Source organism: Geotrypetes seraphini, chromosome 17, assembly GCF_902459505.1.
Source record: "Geotrypetes seraphini chromosome 17, aGeoSer1.1, whole genome shotgun sequence".
Lineage (NCBI taxonomy): Eukaryota > Metazoa > Chordata > Amphibia > Gymnophiona > Dermophiidae > Geotrypetes > Geotrypetes seraphini.
The window spans coordinates 32,602,057-32,619,473 of NC_047100.1; the positions used below are offsets into that span (position 1 = coordinate 32,602,057).

The following is a 17,417-nucleotide window of genomic DNA, read 5'->3' on the forward strand; positions in this document are numbered from 1 at the left end:
GTTTTTCAAAGTACTTACATCCTCTGCACTGCCCGTTTCTGTGGGCTACAAATGAGGTGGGGACAGTACCACATACATGCATTTCAAAATCAAGCGTTATGCAAGTTATTTCATTCCTCCCAAAATTCACATGCCCTTGGAAACAACTCTTTTTACTGCAGCTAGAAGTACGCACATTGTGAAAGGCCATGGAGTGGAGGAGTAGCCCAATGGTTAGTGCAGTGGCCTCTGAGATCCCGAGGAACTGGGTTCGAGTCCCACGGCAGCTCCTTGTGACCCTGGGCAAGTCACTTAACCCTCAATTGCTCCATTGTAACCATAGAAAGGCAGCATATCAGATTCCATACTAGAGTAACAGAGTTTTGACTTTGGATAATCTACTTCATGGAAAATATTTAGAAATAAAACAAAACATAAAGGCGATACCTTATTTATTGGACTAACAATGCATTTTTTGATTAGTTTTCAAAGGTAACTTCTTTGGATCAGAAATAAACAAATTTGACAAATATCAGTATGTATTGGTGAAACAAGCATTCTTCTAGCAATCTTACAGGAAGAGGATAATATTTGGAACCATGCCTACCTGGCATGCAGCTGCCGATCTGTTTAACTGTGTGAATATATGGTCCTGAACTTAAACAAATAATTTGTCCTTTTAAATTAGAACTGTTATTTAAATAGTCCCCCTGAACAGATACATTATCTGGATAGTAACTGAATAGCACTACTTCCTGTAAAAGGTTTGACCCAACCCTGGAACATCCCTGGCCCCTACCATTTTTAAATGGATACATTAAACAGGATATTATATTTTCTCGTCAAAATTGATCAGTTAGCTTACTGACCAAATACGTGATCTGAATAATGACCTAAACGTGCCTAAGCACAAAATCAAGCTTCAATTTAGATGTCTTCATTTCACATAGTTTACAGATCTGCTATCTTACCAGCAACTAGAAAATTATTACTCCTTTCCAAATTAATTGCCATGGTTAGGAAATGGAAACAGACTAGCTTTCTTGCCTTTGGCATTCTCTGCATTTTGTTTTAAAGCTCAAGTTAGATTACTGCCTCAAACAGTGCAAATCTTATATCTACTTCTATAATCTTCGATCAACGTGTACAGCTTTGCTCTACAATAGTGCGTCTCAAAACTGTGTACCACAGCACAGTGTGCCCAGAAGAGATTCTGGGCGTGCCATGAGATATTTCAGAATTTTACTTTCAGAATTTTAATTTCAGAATTTTACTTTCATAAATATACATTAAAATAGATGACTTGTATGTCGTGTACGCAAGATTCTTTCAATGTTATAAGCATCTGTGTGTGTAAGAATGCTACCGCCAAGCAAGCATCATTCTTTGCCGTGATTGGTCCTTGAAAACTAACGGCAAGTAATTTTAGTTTTATTTTTCAGCAGTTGTTAACCTAACACTAGCAGAACACATGAACTTAGTGGTACAAAAATGTTTTTTTACATTGTGGAAATTAAGAACCATAAAAAAATATTTTGATCCTTTATCGTTCTGACTATTGGTGCAGGCATTTGTTTTATCTATTTTAGACTATTGTAACATCATCTGTTTAGGAGCACCCAAAAAAATTCTAAGGATAATTCAGAATACAACTGTTGATTGATTTTTGATTTAAAAAAGAACAACCATATTAGTCCATATTATCGTTTACTTCATTGGCTGCCTTTGGAGGTTAAGAGTATTATTCAAATTCTCCTGTATCTGCTTTAAGCTGATATCGGGATTGTCTCCAGCTTACCTTTTTCCTCATCTTGTGTTGCATAGACCATCAAGAGAAACTAGAAACTTCTACTTATTTGCTTATCCAAAAATTAATGGGTGTAGTAGATAAGACCTTCTTAGATAGGACCGGAGCATTTCAAGCTGGTAGGCAACAATCTTGGTTAGGTAAATGTATGTTATCCTATTGCAGTTTTTGGAAATTAATTAAGATCACTTTGTTTGATAAGTTCATTACTTAGTGAGTTTTATTATTGAAATTCTATTTTACAAATATTTGTATTTTTTACTGTATTATTGTATTTCGCCGACTGTCCAGCTCTTTTTAGTGTAAACCGCCTAGAGCTTTTGGTTATGGCGGTTTAAAAGAATAAAGTTTTTATTATTAACTTAAGCAACAAAGTAATCAAGGCTTTGTTACCGTTTGAATCTTATCTTTGCAAACTTGGATTTTCGGCTCCGACAAATTAAATTGAAAAAAAAGAGAATGACTGCAGAAAGTCAATGATGAAATGCATGTTTTCTTATCGACTATCGAGCTGCGTTTTAAGTTAATTTACACTCAAAAACTAGCACATCCATCGCATTGATTAGCAATTCTATTCTATCTACTTTAGTTTCACCGTTGTTACAGTTACCCATACATAGCTTAAAGAACTTTACATAACTAACTCTCAAATTTAATTTTTTGTTGGTTTTGCAATTTCAATTATAATGCGCCGCAAAAACATTTTCTCCATTTAGTGTGCCAGTGCTAAAAAAGTTTGAGACACTGTTCTATAACATCTCTACAGCGCAACGTTTATTTCTGGAGATAGAAAGCCTGAAAATTACAGCAATTACTTCTCACCAGACTGCTGCAGGTAATGCAATCCTAGCACTCTACGGATCTTAACTATTTAAAATTACACCATCAAATCATGTAGAACATTAGTCTTGTTTTCTTTATATAAAGAGTACTAAAATTATTCTAATTGGCAAATCATCAAGCCTTACATGTTTGATAGGGCTAGCATAATAAGTATAATATATGAATAAAGTTTAAAATGGCAATTCTTTGTTCTCATTCTTAGAAGACACCAACAAATGTGTTTTTCAAGCTATACAAAATGCTCATTCATGAGATGTTATCTGCACATATTGGGGATAATTCTATAAGTGGGCAACCATATACCATTTACTTGAGCAAATGGCAAAAAGCTAAGCCCTATTCTATCAGAGCATACATAAGTGGCATGGAAAAAAAAATCTGTAAATGGCACCCAAAGTTGGAAGCCAAAAAAAGAGAGCTAAGTACTATATTTATTTGGGTTTATTAACCGCCTTTATGAAGAGATTCACCCAAGGTGGTATACAGCAGGTATAATTCAGCATAAAACTTACAATTTTGTTATCATAACGGTGGTAAAAAGACCTACTGGTCTTCATTAGAAGGTACGGGGGGAGGGGGGGAGTCTTGGCAGTGGCAGCTGAGGCAGGAGGGAGTGGGCATCCCTCCTGCCAAATTCCTTTGGTATTAGGGGGAGATCAGAGAGAATGGGGGATTGGTGTGAGGGAGGAAGGGACATGGGTGTCAGTGGGAACTGCCAAGGCAGGAGGGAGTGGGCATCCCTCCTACCAAACCGACGGGGAGGGGGGGGGGGGAGAAGGGCCAGCACAGAGGTCCTGGCATGACTTTTTTTCTTTAATGGGCATAGAGGTTATGCATGTTAATGTATGCACATCTGTACCCATTAAAAAATAAAGCTGTTCTTCCTGCCCCAAATAGCTGAGCTGCAAGGGAAGCCCTGAAGCCACCAGTGGCTTCAGGGAGTCCTGTGGTTCAGTTGATCAGAGAAGGGAGAGCAGTTGACAGGAGGTTGGAGCTGTGCTTAGTGAGTGCTCTTCTGAGCAAGTACCAGGCACAGTTCTTCCACCCTTTTACCGGCAATTCTCCACACAAATAATTGCATGCTATTATGCCGAGCATTGCTAGTAAAAGAAAAAATCATTCCCACTATGGTTATTTTTTTTTTACTGTGGTATTACAGCTTTGGGTATAGAAACAGAAAAAACATAGAAAATGACGACAGAAAAGGGCCACAGCCCAACAAGTCTGCCCACTCCAATGCCACCCCCCCTAATTTCTTTCTTGAAGTGATCCCACATGCTTATCCCATTTTTTCTTAAAATCTAGCAAGCTGGCTTCAATTACCTGCAGTAGAAGATCATTCCAATGATCAACAACTATTTCGGTGAAGAAATACTTCCTGGTGTCGCTATGAAATCTCCCTCCCCTGATTTTCAACGGATGTCCTCTTGTCGTCGTAGGTCCTTTAAGCAAAAAGATATCCTCTTCTACCTCAATACGGCCCGTGACATTTGAACGTCTCAATCATGTCTCCCCTCTCTCTGCGTTCCTCGAGTGAATATAACTGCAATTTACCCAGCCGTTCCTCATACGGGAGATCCTCGAGTCCTGAGACCATCCTAGTGGCCATTCGCTGAATCGACTCAACTCTCAGTATATCTTTTTGATAATGTGGCCTCCAGAATTGTACACAATATTCCAGATGAGGTCTCACCATGGATCTGTACAACGGCATTATAACTTCGGGCTTCCGGCTGACAAAACTTCTTTGGATACAACCCATCATTTGTCTAGCCTTGGATGAAGCTTTCTCCACTTGATTGGCAGTCTTCATGTCTTCACTAATGATCACTCCCAAGTCTCGTTCTGCTGCAGTTCTTGCAAAGGTCTCACCATTTAGAGTGTAAGTTCTGCATGGATTTCTGCTGTCAAGATGCATGACCTTACACTTTTTGGCATTAAAACTTAGTTGCCAAGTTATGGACCATTGTTCCAGTAAGAGTAGGTCCTATGCCATACAGTCGGGCACTGTGCTTTTGCCTACTATGTTGCATAGTTTAGCGTCATCGGCGAATAAAGCACAGTTACTTACTGTAACAGGTGTTATCCAGGGACAGCAGACAGATATTCTTGACTGATGGGTGACGGCACCGACGGAGCCCCGGTACGGACAATTTTAGAGTGATTGCACTCTAAGAACTTGGAAAGTTCTAGCAGGCCGCACGCGCGAGTGCCTTCCCGACCGACGGAGGCGCGCAGTCCCCAGTTATGATAAGCCAGCTAAGAAGCCAACCCGGGGAGGTGGGTGGGACGCAAGAATATCTGCCTGCTGTCCCTGGATAACACCTGTTACGGTAAGTAACTGTGCTTTATCCCAGGACAAGCAGGCAGCATATTCTTGACTGATGGGTGACCTCCAAGCTAACAAAAAGAGGGATGGAGGGAAGGTTGGCCCTTAGGAAAACAAATGTTGCAAAACAGATTGGCCAAAGTGTCCATCCCGTCTGGAGAATGCATCCAGACAGTAATGAGATGTAAAAGTATGAACTGAGGACCAAGTAGTAGCCTTGCAGATTTCCTCAATAGGAGTGGAACGGAGGAAAGCTACAGAGGCTGCCATTGCTCGGACTCTATGGGCCGTGACAGAACCTTCCAGTGACAGTCCGGTCTGAGCATAACAGAATGAAATGCACGCTGCCAGCCAATTAGACAACGTACGTTTAGAAACAGGACGTCCCAATTTATTCGGATCAAAGGACAGAAAGAGTTGGGGAACTGATCTGTGGGGTTTCGTACGCTCTAGATAGTAAGCTAGAGCCCTCTTACAATCCAAAGTATGTAGAGCCTGTTCCCCAGAATGAGAATGAGGTTTCGGAAAGAAGACAATGGATTGGTTGAGATGGAATTCAGAGACAACCTTAGGGAGAAACTTTGGATGTGTACGCAGAACCACCTTGTCATGATGAAAGACCGTAAAAGGTGGATCTGCGACTAGTGCATGTAGCTCACTGACCCTCCTGGCAGAGGTAAGAGCAATAAGGAAAAGTACCTTCCAAGTGAGAAACTTGAAAGGAGTGGTAGTCAAAGGTTCAAATGGAGGCTTCATTAAGGCGGAAAGAACCACATTGAGATCTCAGATAACAGGAGGGGCTTTAAGAGGTGGTTTCACATTGAAAAGACCCCGCATGAACCTGGACACCAGGGGATGAGCTGAGAGAAGTTTTCCATGGACCGGCTCATGAAAAGCAGCAATGGCACTCTGATGGAAGAAGACTTAAGGCCAGAGTCAGACAAAGAAAGCAAATAATCCAACAATGTCTCCACTGCCAGGGAAGTGGGATCAAGATGATGAAGAAGACACCAGGAAGTAAATCATGTCCACTTCTGATGGTAACATTGCAGAGTGGCTGGTTTCCTGGAGGCATCTAGAATGGAACGAACAGGCTGAGACAAAAGAGTATCATGAGAGGTCAGCCCGAGAGATACCAAGCTGTCAGGTGCAGAGACTGGAGGTTGGGATGTAGAAGGGTCTCCTGATGCTGTGTAAGCAGAGAAGGAAACAGTGGAAGAAGAAAAGGTTCCCTGGAACTGAGTTGAAGTAGAAGGGAGAACCAATGTTGCCTGGGCCACCTCGGAGCAATCAGAATCATGGTGGCTCGTTCCCTCTTGAGCTTGAACAAGGTTCTCAACATGAGAGGCAGAGGAGGGAAAGCGTACAGGATCAGATTGGACCAGTCGAGGAGAAATGCATCCGCTGCCAGACGGTGAGGAGAGTAGAGTCTGGAGCAGAATAGGGGCAGCTGGTGATTGTGAGGAGCTGCAAAAAGGTCTATCTGAGGAGTGCCCCATTGAGCGAAGATGGACTGTAGAGTTACAGGATCGAGTATCCACTCGTGAGGCTGGAGAATTCTGCTGAGCTTGTCCGCTAAGGAATTCTGTTCTCCCTGAATGTAGACAGCTTTCAGGAATAGATGGTGATTTATGGCCCAAGTCCAAATCTTCTGGGCTTCCTGGCATAAGAGGCGAGAGCCTGTCCCACCTTGTTTGTTGATGTAGTACATGGCCACTTGATTGTCTGTGCACAACAGAAGGACCTGAGGAAAGAGAAGATGTTGGAAGGCCTTGATGGCATAAAACATCGCTCTGAGTTCCAGGAAATTGATGTGATGCTTCTTTTCCTGGGTTGTCCAAAGACCTTGAGTCTGGAATTTGTTCAAATGAGCTCCCCATGCATAAGGAGAGGCGTCGGTGGTGATGACTAGTTGATGAGGAGGCTGATGGAACAGAAGACCTCTGGATAGATTTGAGGATACCAACCACCATTGTAGAGACTGACGAAGAGATGATGTGACAGATATGTGTCGTGAGCAAGGATCCGTCGCTTGGGACCACTGAGTAGCAAGGGTCCATTGAGGAGTGCGCAGGTGAAGACGTGCGAGGGGTGTGACATGGACTGTGGATGCCATGTGACCCAAGAGTATCATCATTTGTTTGGCCGAGATGGAATGTTGTGGAAGCACCTGCTGACATAGAGACTGAAGGGTCTGAAGACGATTGGATGGTAGGAATGCTCTCATGAGGAGTGTGTCCAGTATTGCTCCAATGAACTGAAGTCTCTGAGTGGGGATGAGATGAGACTTGGGTAGATTGATCTCGAATCCCAGTATTCGTAGAAACTGAATGGTTTGGTTGGTGGCCAGGAGAACTGCTTGAGCGGATGTGGCCTTGATTAACCAGTCGTCCAGGTAAGGGAATACCTGAAGGTGGTGAGAGCGTAGAAAAGCAGCTACCACAATGAGACATTTGGTGAATACCCTTGGAGAGGAAGCAAGACCGAAGGGCAGCACCTTGTATTGGTAATGACAATGATTGATCATGAAACGGAGATACCGTCTTGAGGTTACATTGATCGGTATGTGAGTGTAAGCTTCTTTGAGATCGAGGGAGCATAGCCAGTCGTCTTGATTGAGAAGAGGATAAAGAATGGCTAAGGAAAGCATCTTGATTTTTTCCTTTACCAGATGTTTGTTTAGATCGCGAAGATCTAGAATTGGTCTGAGATCTCCTGTTTTTTTGGGTACTAGAAAATAACGGGAGTAGAATCCTTGCCCCTTTTGATCTAGAGGAACTTATTCTATAGCGTTCAGAAGAAGGAGGGATTGAACTTCCTGAATAAGGAGGGCAGATTGAGGACTGTTCAAAGCAGACTCTTTTGGTAGGCTTTGGGGCGGAAGAGTCTGAAAGTTGAGAGAGTAGCCGTGGCGGATGATGTTGAGGACCCATTGGTCCGAAGTGATAACTTCCCACCGGCTGAGGAACAGAGAGAGACGACCTCCTATAGGTTGAAGCAGGAGAGCAGATATAGGAGTACTGGCTATACTTTGGAGAATTAAGTCAAAAGGGCTGTGCCTTCTGCTGTGGAGGTGGCTTCACAGGCTGCTGTTGCTGCTGTTGTCTGGGAGGCTGACGTTGTTGTTGCCTCTGACGCCTGGGTTGCTGAGCTGTTGCTGGCAATGGGCGAGCTGTGAAGCGGCGTTGATAGGCTGACTGTTGTCTAAAAGGCCTTGCTGGGGGAGGTTTTTTCTTATTTTTAAGTAGGGTATCCCAGCGGGTCTCATGAGCAGAGAGCTTTTGAGTAGTCGAGTCCATGGATTCCCCAAAAAGCTCATCCCCTAGGCACGGGGCATTGGCTAACCGATCTTGATGATTAACATCAAGTTCAGATACCCGAAGCCAGGCCAGGCGACGCATTGCCACAGACATTGCTGTCGCTCTGGAAGTAAGTTCGAAGGTGTCGTAAATGGACCTAACCATGAACTTACGCAGTTGAAACAGAGACGACAAGCAATGGTGAAAGGATTGTTGTTTCCGTTGGGGAAGGTACTTCTCAAATGAAGCCATGGTGGTAAGGAGATGTTTAAGGTAGAAAGAAAAATGAAAAGCATAATTGCCAGCTCTATTTGCCAACATTGCATTTTGGTAGAGCCTCTTACCAAATTTATCCATGGCTTTACCCTCTCTGCCAGGAGGTACAGAAGCATATACACTGGCTCCTGAAGATTTTTTAAGGGTGGATTCGACAAGTAAAGATTCGTGTGGAAGTTGAGGTTTGTCGAACCCAGGAATGGGAATTACCTTGTATAAAGAGTCTAATTTACGTGGGGCCCCTGGAACCGTTAAGGGAGTCTCCAAATTCTTGTAGAAAGTCTCCCTCAAGATGTCATGAAGAGGGAGCTTCAAAAATTCCTTTGGAGGTTGGTCAAAGTCAAGGGCATCCAAAAAAGCTTTAGACTTTTTGGACTCAGCCTCCAAAGGAATAGACAAAGAGTCACACATATCTTTCAAAAAAGTCGAGAAAGATGAAGTGTCATGCCTAGAGGACGGGTCAGGTACAGCAGAATCCTCCTCATCTGAGGAACATTCTCCCTCAGAGAGAAAGGGTTCCTCTGAATCTCCCCACAGATCAGGATCCCTGACATGGGAAGAACGGTCCCGAGACTCTGGAGTAGATGGTTCTACATGTCGGGTCTTGCGCACCGACTTACCCGATCTCATCGATACCGAGCCAGGCGATGTAATCGGTGGCACCGGTGCCGAAGTCTGCACCGACTGATGTTGAGCTCTCGGCTCCGGTGCAAGGACTGGCATCGATACCGATGAGGTCGAGTGAAGTGGTACCGAAGGAGTGGATACCGACAGCACAGGTTGTTCCACTATCGGCACCGGCTCAGTGCGGACCGGCACCGGAAGGTTCGGTGCCAGGATAGCTGGAAGGAGTTGTTGTAATTGCTCCTTCAGCTGTGCCTGGAGAATGGCCGTAATACGGTCATCAAGGGATGGCACCGGTACCGCCTTTTTCTTCTGCGGTACCTGCGGTGCCGCTCGACGCCCCTGAGATGAGGAGCCCGATGTCGAGGGACTCACCTCGATAGGGGCGGAGCGCTTCCGCTGGCGCCTCACAGTCGGCAGGATTGGACTCACTGCACTCGAGACCGGAGGACGCTCCAGCGGGGAAGGCTTCTTAGTCGGCTTACCTGAATGCTGGGACGCCGGTGCGGTGTCGTGCGGCGTCGAAGAAGAGGGTGCCGACTGAACTGGTGCCGAAGTCTGAGTCGATGGAACGGGATCGGACATCTCGGCACCGAACAGTAATCGCTGTTGTATTTGGGGATTTTTTAATGTTCTTTTTTTAAGTGTGGCACAGCGGGTGCAGGTGGAGGCCTGATGCTCAGGACCCAAACACTGTAAGCACCAGTTGTGTGGGTCCGTGAGAGATATAGGCCGAGCACACCGCTGGCACTTTTTAAACCCTGGCTGAGGGGGCATGAACGTGAAGACGGCTTCAGCCAAATCGAAGGCCGAGGCCTCGATGGTGGCAGAAGGCCCCGCAGGGGAAAAGCCAAATTGACTAAAAAAGAAAAGTGTTTTTTTGTTTTTTTTTTACAAAAATGAAAGAAAAAAGGAAACAGGCAAAAAGCCAAAAAGGTTTACGCGAGTGGGAAGGCAAGTCAAAAAATTTTCAACAGCCGTTGAAAAAACGCGTCTTCTTAGCTCCGCGGAAACTAAGAAACTGGGGACCGCGCGCCTCTGTCGGGCGGGAAGGCGCGTGCGCGGTGCGGCATGCCAGAACTTTCCAAGTTCTTAGAGTGCAATCACTCTAAAATTGTCCGTACCGGGGCTCCGTCGGTGCCGTCACCCATCAGTCAAGAATATGCTGCCTGCTTGTCCTGGGATAATCTATATATCCCCAGATTCAGAAAAGGGTGCAACAAGAGTCGAATAAAAGACCCGGCGTGGATAACTAAAATAGTCAAGGAAGTGATAAGCAATAAGAAAAATTCATTCAGAAAATGGAAAAGGGACAAAACTGAGGTAAACTGGAGAGAGCACAGGAAGTATCAAAAAGAATGTCACCGTGTGGTTCGAAAAGCTAAAAGAGAGTATGAAGAGAGACTAGCCAGGGAAGCACGAAATTTCAAACCGTTCTTTAGATATGTTAAAGGGAAACAGCCGGCTAGGGAGGAGGTGGGACCACTGGATGACGGAGACAGGAAGGGAGCGGTGAAGGAAGAGAAAGAGGTCGCAGAAAGACTTAACATGTTCTTTTCATCTGAATTCACAAACGAAGACACAACCAACATACCAGAACCTGAGCAATTCTTCAATGGAAATCAAGCACAAAAGTTAACATCCATAGAAGTGCGCCTTGATGATGTGCGCAGACAGATAGAAAAACTAAAAACTGACAAACCCCCGGGTCCGGATGGAATCCATCCAAGGGTGCTGAAGGAACTAAAGGAGGAAATAGCGGAAGTACTACAGCAAATTTGCAACCTATCTCTGAAAACAGGTGTGATTCCGGAGGATTGGAAGATAGCCAACATTACGACCATCTTTAAAAAGGGATCAAGAGGAGACCCGGGAAACTACAGACCGGTGAGTCTGACCTCTGTTCCGGGGAAAATGGCGGAAGCACTAATAAAAGAAAAAATTGATGAACATTTTGAAAAACACGAACTTCTGATAACCAGCCAACATGGTTTCTGCAGGGGGAGATCGTGTCTGACCAACTTATTGCACTTCTTCGAGGGAATTAACAAACAGATGGACAAAGGAGACCCCATAGACATCATATACCTAGATTTCCAGAAAGCCTTTGACAAGGTGCCTCATGAACGTCTACTCCGGAAACTGAAGAACCATGGGGTGGTCGGAGACGTGCATAGATGGATCAGAAACTGGTTAGCGGGTAGAAAACAGAGGGTAGGGGTGAAAGGACACTACTCAGACTGGAGGAAGGTCACGAGTGGTGTTCCGCAGGGCTCAGTGCTCGGGCCGCTGCTATTTAATATATTCATAAATGATCTAGAACAGGAACAAAGAGTGAGATAATAAAATTTGCGGACGACACCAAACTATGTTTGGATCGTGGGATACTGAGGGAAAAGGAGATAGAGGGGTATAGATAGAGGATTACTGCGCAGGTCCTGGACCTGTTGGGCCGCCGCGTGAGCGGACTGCTGGGCACGATGGACCTCAGGTCTGACCCAGTGGAGGCATTGCTTATGTTCTTATGTTCTTATGTAGTGGAGCTCGGACAAAGGAGGACTGTGAAAAATTGCAAAGGGACTTGGACAAATTGGGGGAATGGGCAGAGAGATGGCAGATAAAGTTCAATGTTGAGAAATGTAAAGTATTGCATGTGGGAATCAGAAACCCGAGGCACAGCTATACGATGGGAGGGATGTTATTGAATGAGAGTACCCAAGAAAGGGACTTGGGGGTAATGGTGGACATGACAATGAAGCCGACGGCACAGTGCGCAGCGGCCGCCAAGAGAGCGAATAAAATGCTGGGGATAATCAAGAAAGGTATTACAACAAGAACGAAAGAAGTTATCCTGCCGCTGTACCGGGCAATGGTGCGTCCGCATCTTGAGTACTGCGTCCAGTATTGGTCACCATACCTTAAGAAGGATATGGTGTTACTCGAGAGAGTTCAGAGGAGAGCGACACGACTGATTAAGGGGATGGAAAGCCTTTCATACGCTGAGAGATTGGAGAAACTGGGTCTCTTTTCCCTGGAGAAGAGAAGACTTAGAGGGGATATGATAGAGACTTACAAGATCATGAAGGGCATAGAGAGAGTAGAGAGGGACAGATTCTTCAAACTTTCAGAACATAAAAAAACAAGAGGGCATTCAGAAAAGTTGAAAGGGGACAGATTCAAAACGAATGCTAGGAAGTTCTTCTTTACCCAATGTGTGGTGGACACCTGGAATGCGCTTCCAGAGGACGTTATAGGGCAGCGAACGGTACTGGGGTTTAAGAAAGGATTGGACAATTTCCTGCTGGAAAAGGGGATAGAGGGGTATAGATAAAAGATTACTGCACAGGTCCTGGACCTGATGGGCCGCCGCGTGAGCGGACTGCTGGGCGCGATGGACCTCAGGTCTGACCCAGCGGAGGCATTTCTTATGTTCTTAACTGTGTTGTGCCCTTCCTGATGAGTTTTCTAGTACAGTTTCTAAAAATATGAACTTTCCATTCTCAACATGAGCCTGATGAGTTCACCACTTTTAGCACAGCAGACGAGTTTTAAGGAAGCGAGGATATCTATTGTTACACTTTTACCCTCACAATTTGCTACAGATTATGAAGGACATCAAGTTTTCACCGCTTCTGTTGTTCTAACTTAACACACTGGAAGAGAAGGATCCCATGTGGCGTAACAAGCTTCTCTAATTTTAAACCTCGTCCTGTTTTTGAAGCACATTATTAAGGTGTTTATACATGCATTTTTATCATGTTTAACTTACCACACCAGGGAATATTTTTTGTAGCCTGTCTGCTGCTGCAAGGGCCTTAGATTTTCCTCCACCGAGACAGTCTTCAAACTCATACAAAGGCTGGCGGACAGGGTTAGAATAGGAGATTTTTGCATTGTCCACAAATGTGATATGCCTGACTCCCCAGCCCTAAAGAAATAAAACAAAAATAAAGAACGCTATTTTTTTCTATGTGGAGTCTAACTAGTCAGTCTTCCAAAAAAAGGAAGCATTCAGGTTATATGAAAATTTGATAATAAAATCAGCCCCCCTCCCCCCAAAAAAACCAACAAACCACTACAGGAAATGCTCTACTTCCATTAGTATGATTCAATTTTGTCGATACTGAATTTATCTAGGCAAAGAAAGTGAGTTAGCCAAAAGAAAAACTAGTCCAAAATGAAATCCAAATACGAATTTTATTTTTTAAAAGTAGTGGAGGGCTACAAAATTTCATTTAAAAACCTGTGAACACAGCTCACTCTTTTGTGCACGGAATCCACCTTAGGGTACTGAAAGAACTGAAGGAGGAGATAGTGGCACTACTACAGCAAGTCTGTAATCTATCCCTAAAAACAGGTGTGATCCCAGAGGATTGGAAGATAGCCAATGTTACGCCCATCTTTAAAAAGGGATCAAGAGGTGACCCAGGTAACTACAGACCAGTAAGTCTGACTTCGGTTCTGAGAAAAATGGCAGAAGCGCAGATAAAAGAAAGCATCGAGGAGCATCTAGAAAGGAATAAACTTATGATAACAGCCAACATGGCTTCTGCAAGGGAAGATCGTGTCTGACGAATTTATTTCACTTCTTTGAAAAAATTAACAAACGGATGGACAAAGGGGACCCCATAGACATCGTATATTTAGACTTCCAAAAAGCCTTTGACAAGGTACCCTATGAACGCCTACTTCGGAAACTGAAGTACCATGGAGTGGAAGGAGACGTACACAGATGGATCAGAAATTGGTTGGCGGGCAGGAAGCAGAGGGTAGGAGTGAAGGGCCACGAGTGGTGTTCCACAGGGGTCGGTGCTTGGACTGCTGCTATTCAATGTATTTATAAATGATCTAGAAATGGGGGACGAAGAGCGAAGTAATAAAATTCACAGATGACACCAAGCTATTTAATGGGGCTAGGACTAAAGAGGACTGCGAAGATTTATAAAGGGACCTGAACAAACTAGGGGAATGGGCGACGAAATGGCAGATGAAGTTCAATGTAGAGAAATGTAAAGTCTTACACGTAGGAAACAGAAACTCAAGGTATTTTTAACTGATTAATGCATATAAGAAATATGGTATATATGTATGAACAGAAAAGGAAAGGGGGTAAATATATTGGAAATATATTGCTATGGGATTTTAGGGGATATATGTAATATGATGAGTTATATTTGTTGTGCATTTAATTTATATAATACAATGAACAAAGAGTTTGAGGAAGAAAGGGTGGGGGGAGGGATAGGTTAATGTAAGATTAATTGTAATATAGAAGAGAGATGTCTAGGTATGTATATGTTTGGATAGATTATTTTGTGGATATGGGGAGGGATGGGAGGTGGGTGGGGGGGGAATTAAAATATGTATAATAACGTTGTTTAAGAATGTCAAGTGAGTTATGTGAATCATTTGTAATAATATTGTACACTTGTTGAAATAAATAAAATGAATAAAGATTTAAAAAAAAAAAAAAAAAGAAACCCGAGGTACAGCTACACGATGGGAGGGCTATTACTGAGTGAGAGTTCCCAAGAAAGGGACATGGGGGTAATAGTGGACATGACAATGAAGCCGTTGGCACAATGCGCAGCAGCTGCTAAGAAAGCGAATAGAATGCTAGGAATAATCAAGAAGGATATTACAAGCAGAACGAAAGAAGTTATCCTGCCGTTGTATCTGGCGATGGTGCACCTGCATCTGGAGTACTGCGTCCAATATTGGTCGCCGTACCTAAAGCACAGTTACTTACCGTAACAGGTGTTATCCAGGGACAGCAGGCAGATATTCTTGACTGATGGGTGACGGCACCGACGGAGCCCCGGTACGGACAATTTTAGAGTGATCTCACTCTAAGAACTTTAGAAAGTTCTAGCTCGGCCGCACCGCGCACGCGCGAGTGCCTTCCCGCCCGACAGAGGCGCGCGGTCCCTCAGTTAGTATAAGCCAGCTAAGAAGCCAACCCGGGGAGGTGGGTGGGATGCAAGAATATCTGCCTGCTGTCCCTGGATAACACCTGTTACGGTAAGTAACTGTGCTTTATCCCAGGACAAGCAGGCAGCATATTCTTGACTGATGGGTGACCTCTAAGCTAACAAAAAAAGAGGGATGGAGGGAAGGTTGGCCATTAGGAAAACAAATTTTGTAAAACAGATTGGCCGAAGTGACCATCCCTTCTGGAGAATGCATCCAGACAATAATGAGATGTAAAAGTGTGAACTGAGGACCAAGTAGCAGCCTTGCAGATTTCCTCAATAGGAGTGGAACGGAGGAAAGCTACAGATGCTGCCATTGCTCTGACTTTATGGGCTGTGACAGAACCTTCCAGTGTCAGTCCGGTCTGAGCATAACAGAATGAAATGCACGCTGCTAGCCAATTAGACAACGTGCGTTTAGAAACGGGGCGTCCCAAATTATTCGGATCAAAGGACAGAAAAAGTTGGGGAACTGATCTGTGGGGTTTCGTACGCTCCAGATAGTAAGCAAGAGCCCTTTTACAATCCAAAGTATGCAGAGCTTGTTCCCCAGAATGAGAATGAGGTTTTGGAAAGAAAACAGGTAGAACAATGGATTGGTTGAGATGAAATTCAGAAACAACCTTGGGGAGAAACTTTGGATGTGTACGCAGAACCACCTTGTCATGGTGAAAAACCGTAAAAGGTGGATCTGCAACCAGTGCATGAAGCTCACTGACTCTCCTGGCAGAGGTAAGAGCAATAAGGAAAAGTACCTTCCAAGTGAGAAACTTGAAAGGAGAGGTAGCTAAAGGTTCAAATGGAGGCTTCATTAAAGCGGAAAGAACCACATTGAGATCCCAGATAACCGGAGGGGCTTTAAGAGGTGGTTTCACATTGAAAAGCCCACGCATGAACCTGGACACCAGGGGATGAGCTGAAAGAAGTTTTCCATGGACTGGCTCATGAAAAGCTGCAATGGCACTGAGGTGGACTCTGATGGAAGAGGACTTAAGGCCAGAGTCAGACAAAGAAAGTAAATAATCCAACAACGTCTCCACTGCCAGGGAAGTGGGATCAAGATGATGAAGAAGACACCAGGAAGAAAATCTCGTCCACTTTTGATGGTAACATTGCAGAGTGGCTGGTTTCCTGGAGGCATCCAGAATGGAACGAACGGGCTGAGACAAAAGAGTATCAGTCGAAGTCAGCCCGAGAGATACCAAGCTGTCAGGTGTAGAGACTGGAGGTTGGGATGTAGAAGGGTTTCCTGCTGTTGCGTAAGCAGAGATGGAAACAGAGGAAGAAGAAAAGGTTCCCTGGAACTGAGTTGAAGTAGAAGGGAGAACCAATGTTGCCTGGGCCACCTCGGAGCAATCAGAATCATGGTGGCTCGTTCCCTCTTGAGCTTGAACAAGGTTCTCAACATGAGAGGCAGAGGAGGGAAGGCGTACAGGAACAGATTCGACCAGTCGAGGAGAAAAGCATCTGCTGCTAGACGGTGCGGAGAGTAAAGTCTGGAGCAGAATAGGGGCAGCTGATGATTGTGAGGAGCTGCAAAGAGGTCTATCTGAGGAGTGCCCCATTGAGTGAAGATAGACTGCAGAGTTACAGGATCGAGTGTCCACTCGTGAGGTTGGAGAATTCTGCTGAGTTTGTCCGCTAAAGAATTCTGTGCCCCCTGAATGTATATAGCTTTCAGGAAGAGATGGTGATCTATGGCCCAAGTCCAGATCTTCTGGGCTTCCTGGCATAAAAGGCGAGAGCCTGTCCCACCCTGTTTGTTGATGTAGTACATCGCAACCTGATTGTCTGTGCACAACAGAAGGACCTGAGGAAAGAGAAGATGTTGGAAGGCCTTGAGGGCGTAAAACATCGCTCTGAGTTCCAGGAAATTGATTTGATGCTTCTTTTCCTGGGCTGTCCAAAGACCTTGAGTCTGGAACTCGTTCAAGTGAGCTCCCCATGCATACAGAGAGGCGTCGGTGGTGATGACTAGTTGATGAGGAGGCTGATGGAACAGAAGACCTCTGGATAGATTTGAGGATACCAACCACCATTGAAGAGACTGACGAAGAGATGATGTCACAGATATGTGTCGTGAGCAAGGATCCGACGCTTGGGACCACTGAGTAGCAAGGGTCCATTGAGGAGTGCGCAGGTGAAGACGTGCGTGAGGTGTGACATGAACTGTGGATGCCATGTGCCCCAAGAGTACCATCATTTGTCTGGCTGAGATGGAAGGTAGTGAAAGCACCTGCTGACATAGAGACTGAAGGGTCTGAAGACGATTGGATGGTAGGAAAGCT

General features: G+C 44.6%; 1 protein-coding gene across 3 annotated transcripts in view; it reads right to left on the reverse strand.

Annotated features, from left to right (window-relative positions):
- ATG7 (autophagy related 7) overlaps window positions 1–17,417 on the reverse strand; it is a 351,798-nt gene that overhangs the window by 254,600 nt on the left and 79,781 nt on the right. For all 3 annotated transcript variants that reach the window (XM_033925732.1, XM_033925731.1, XM_033925733.1), the window contains exon 13: window positions 12,927–13,085. In XM_033925732.1, coding sequence (XP_033781623.1) covers window positions 12,927–13,085 — 159 coding nt within the window. The remainder of the gene's footprint in view (window positions 1–12,926; window positions 13,086–17,417) is intronic.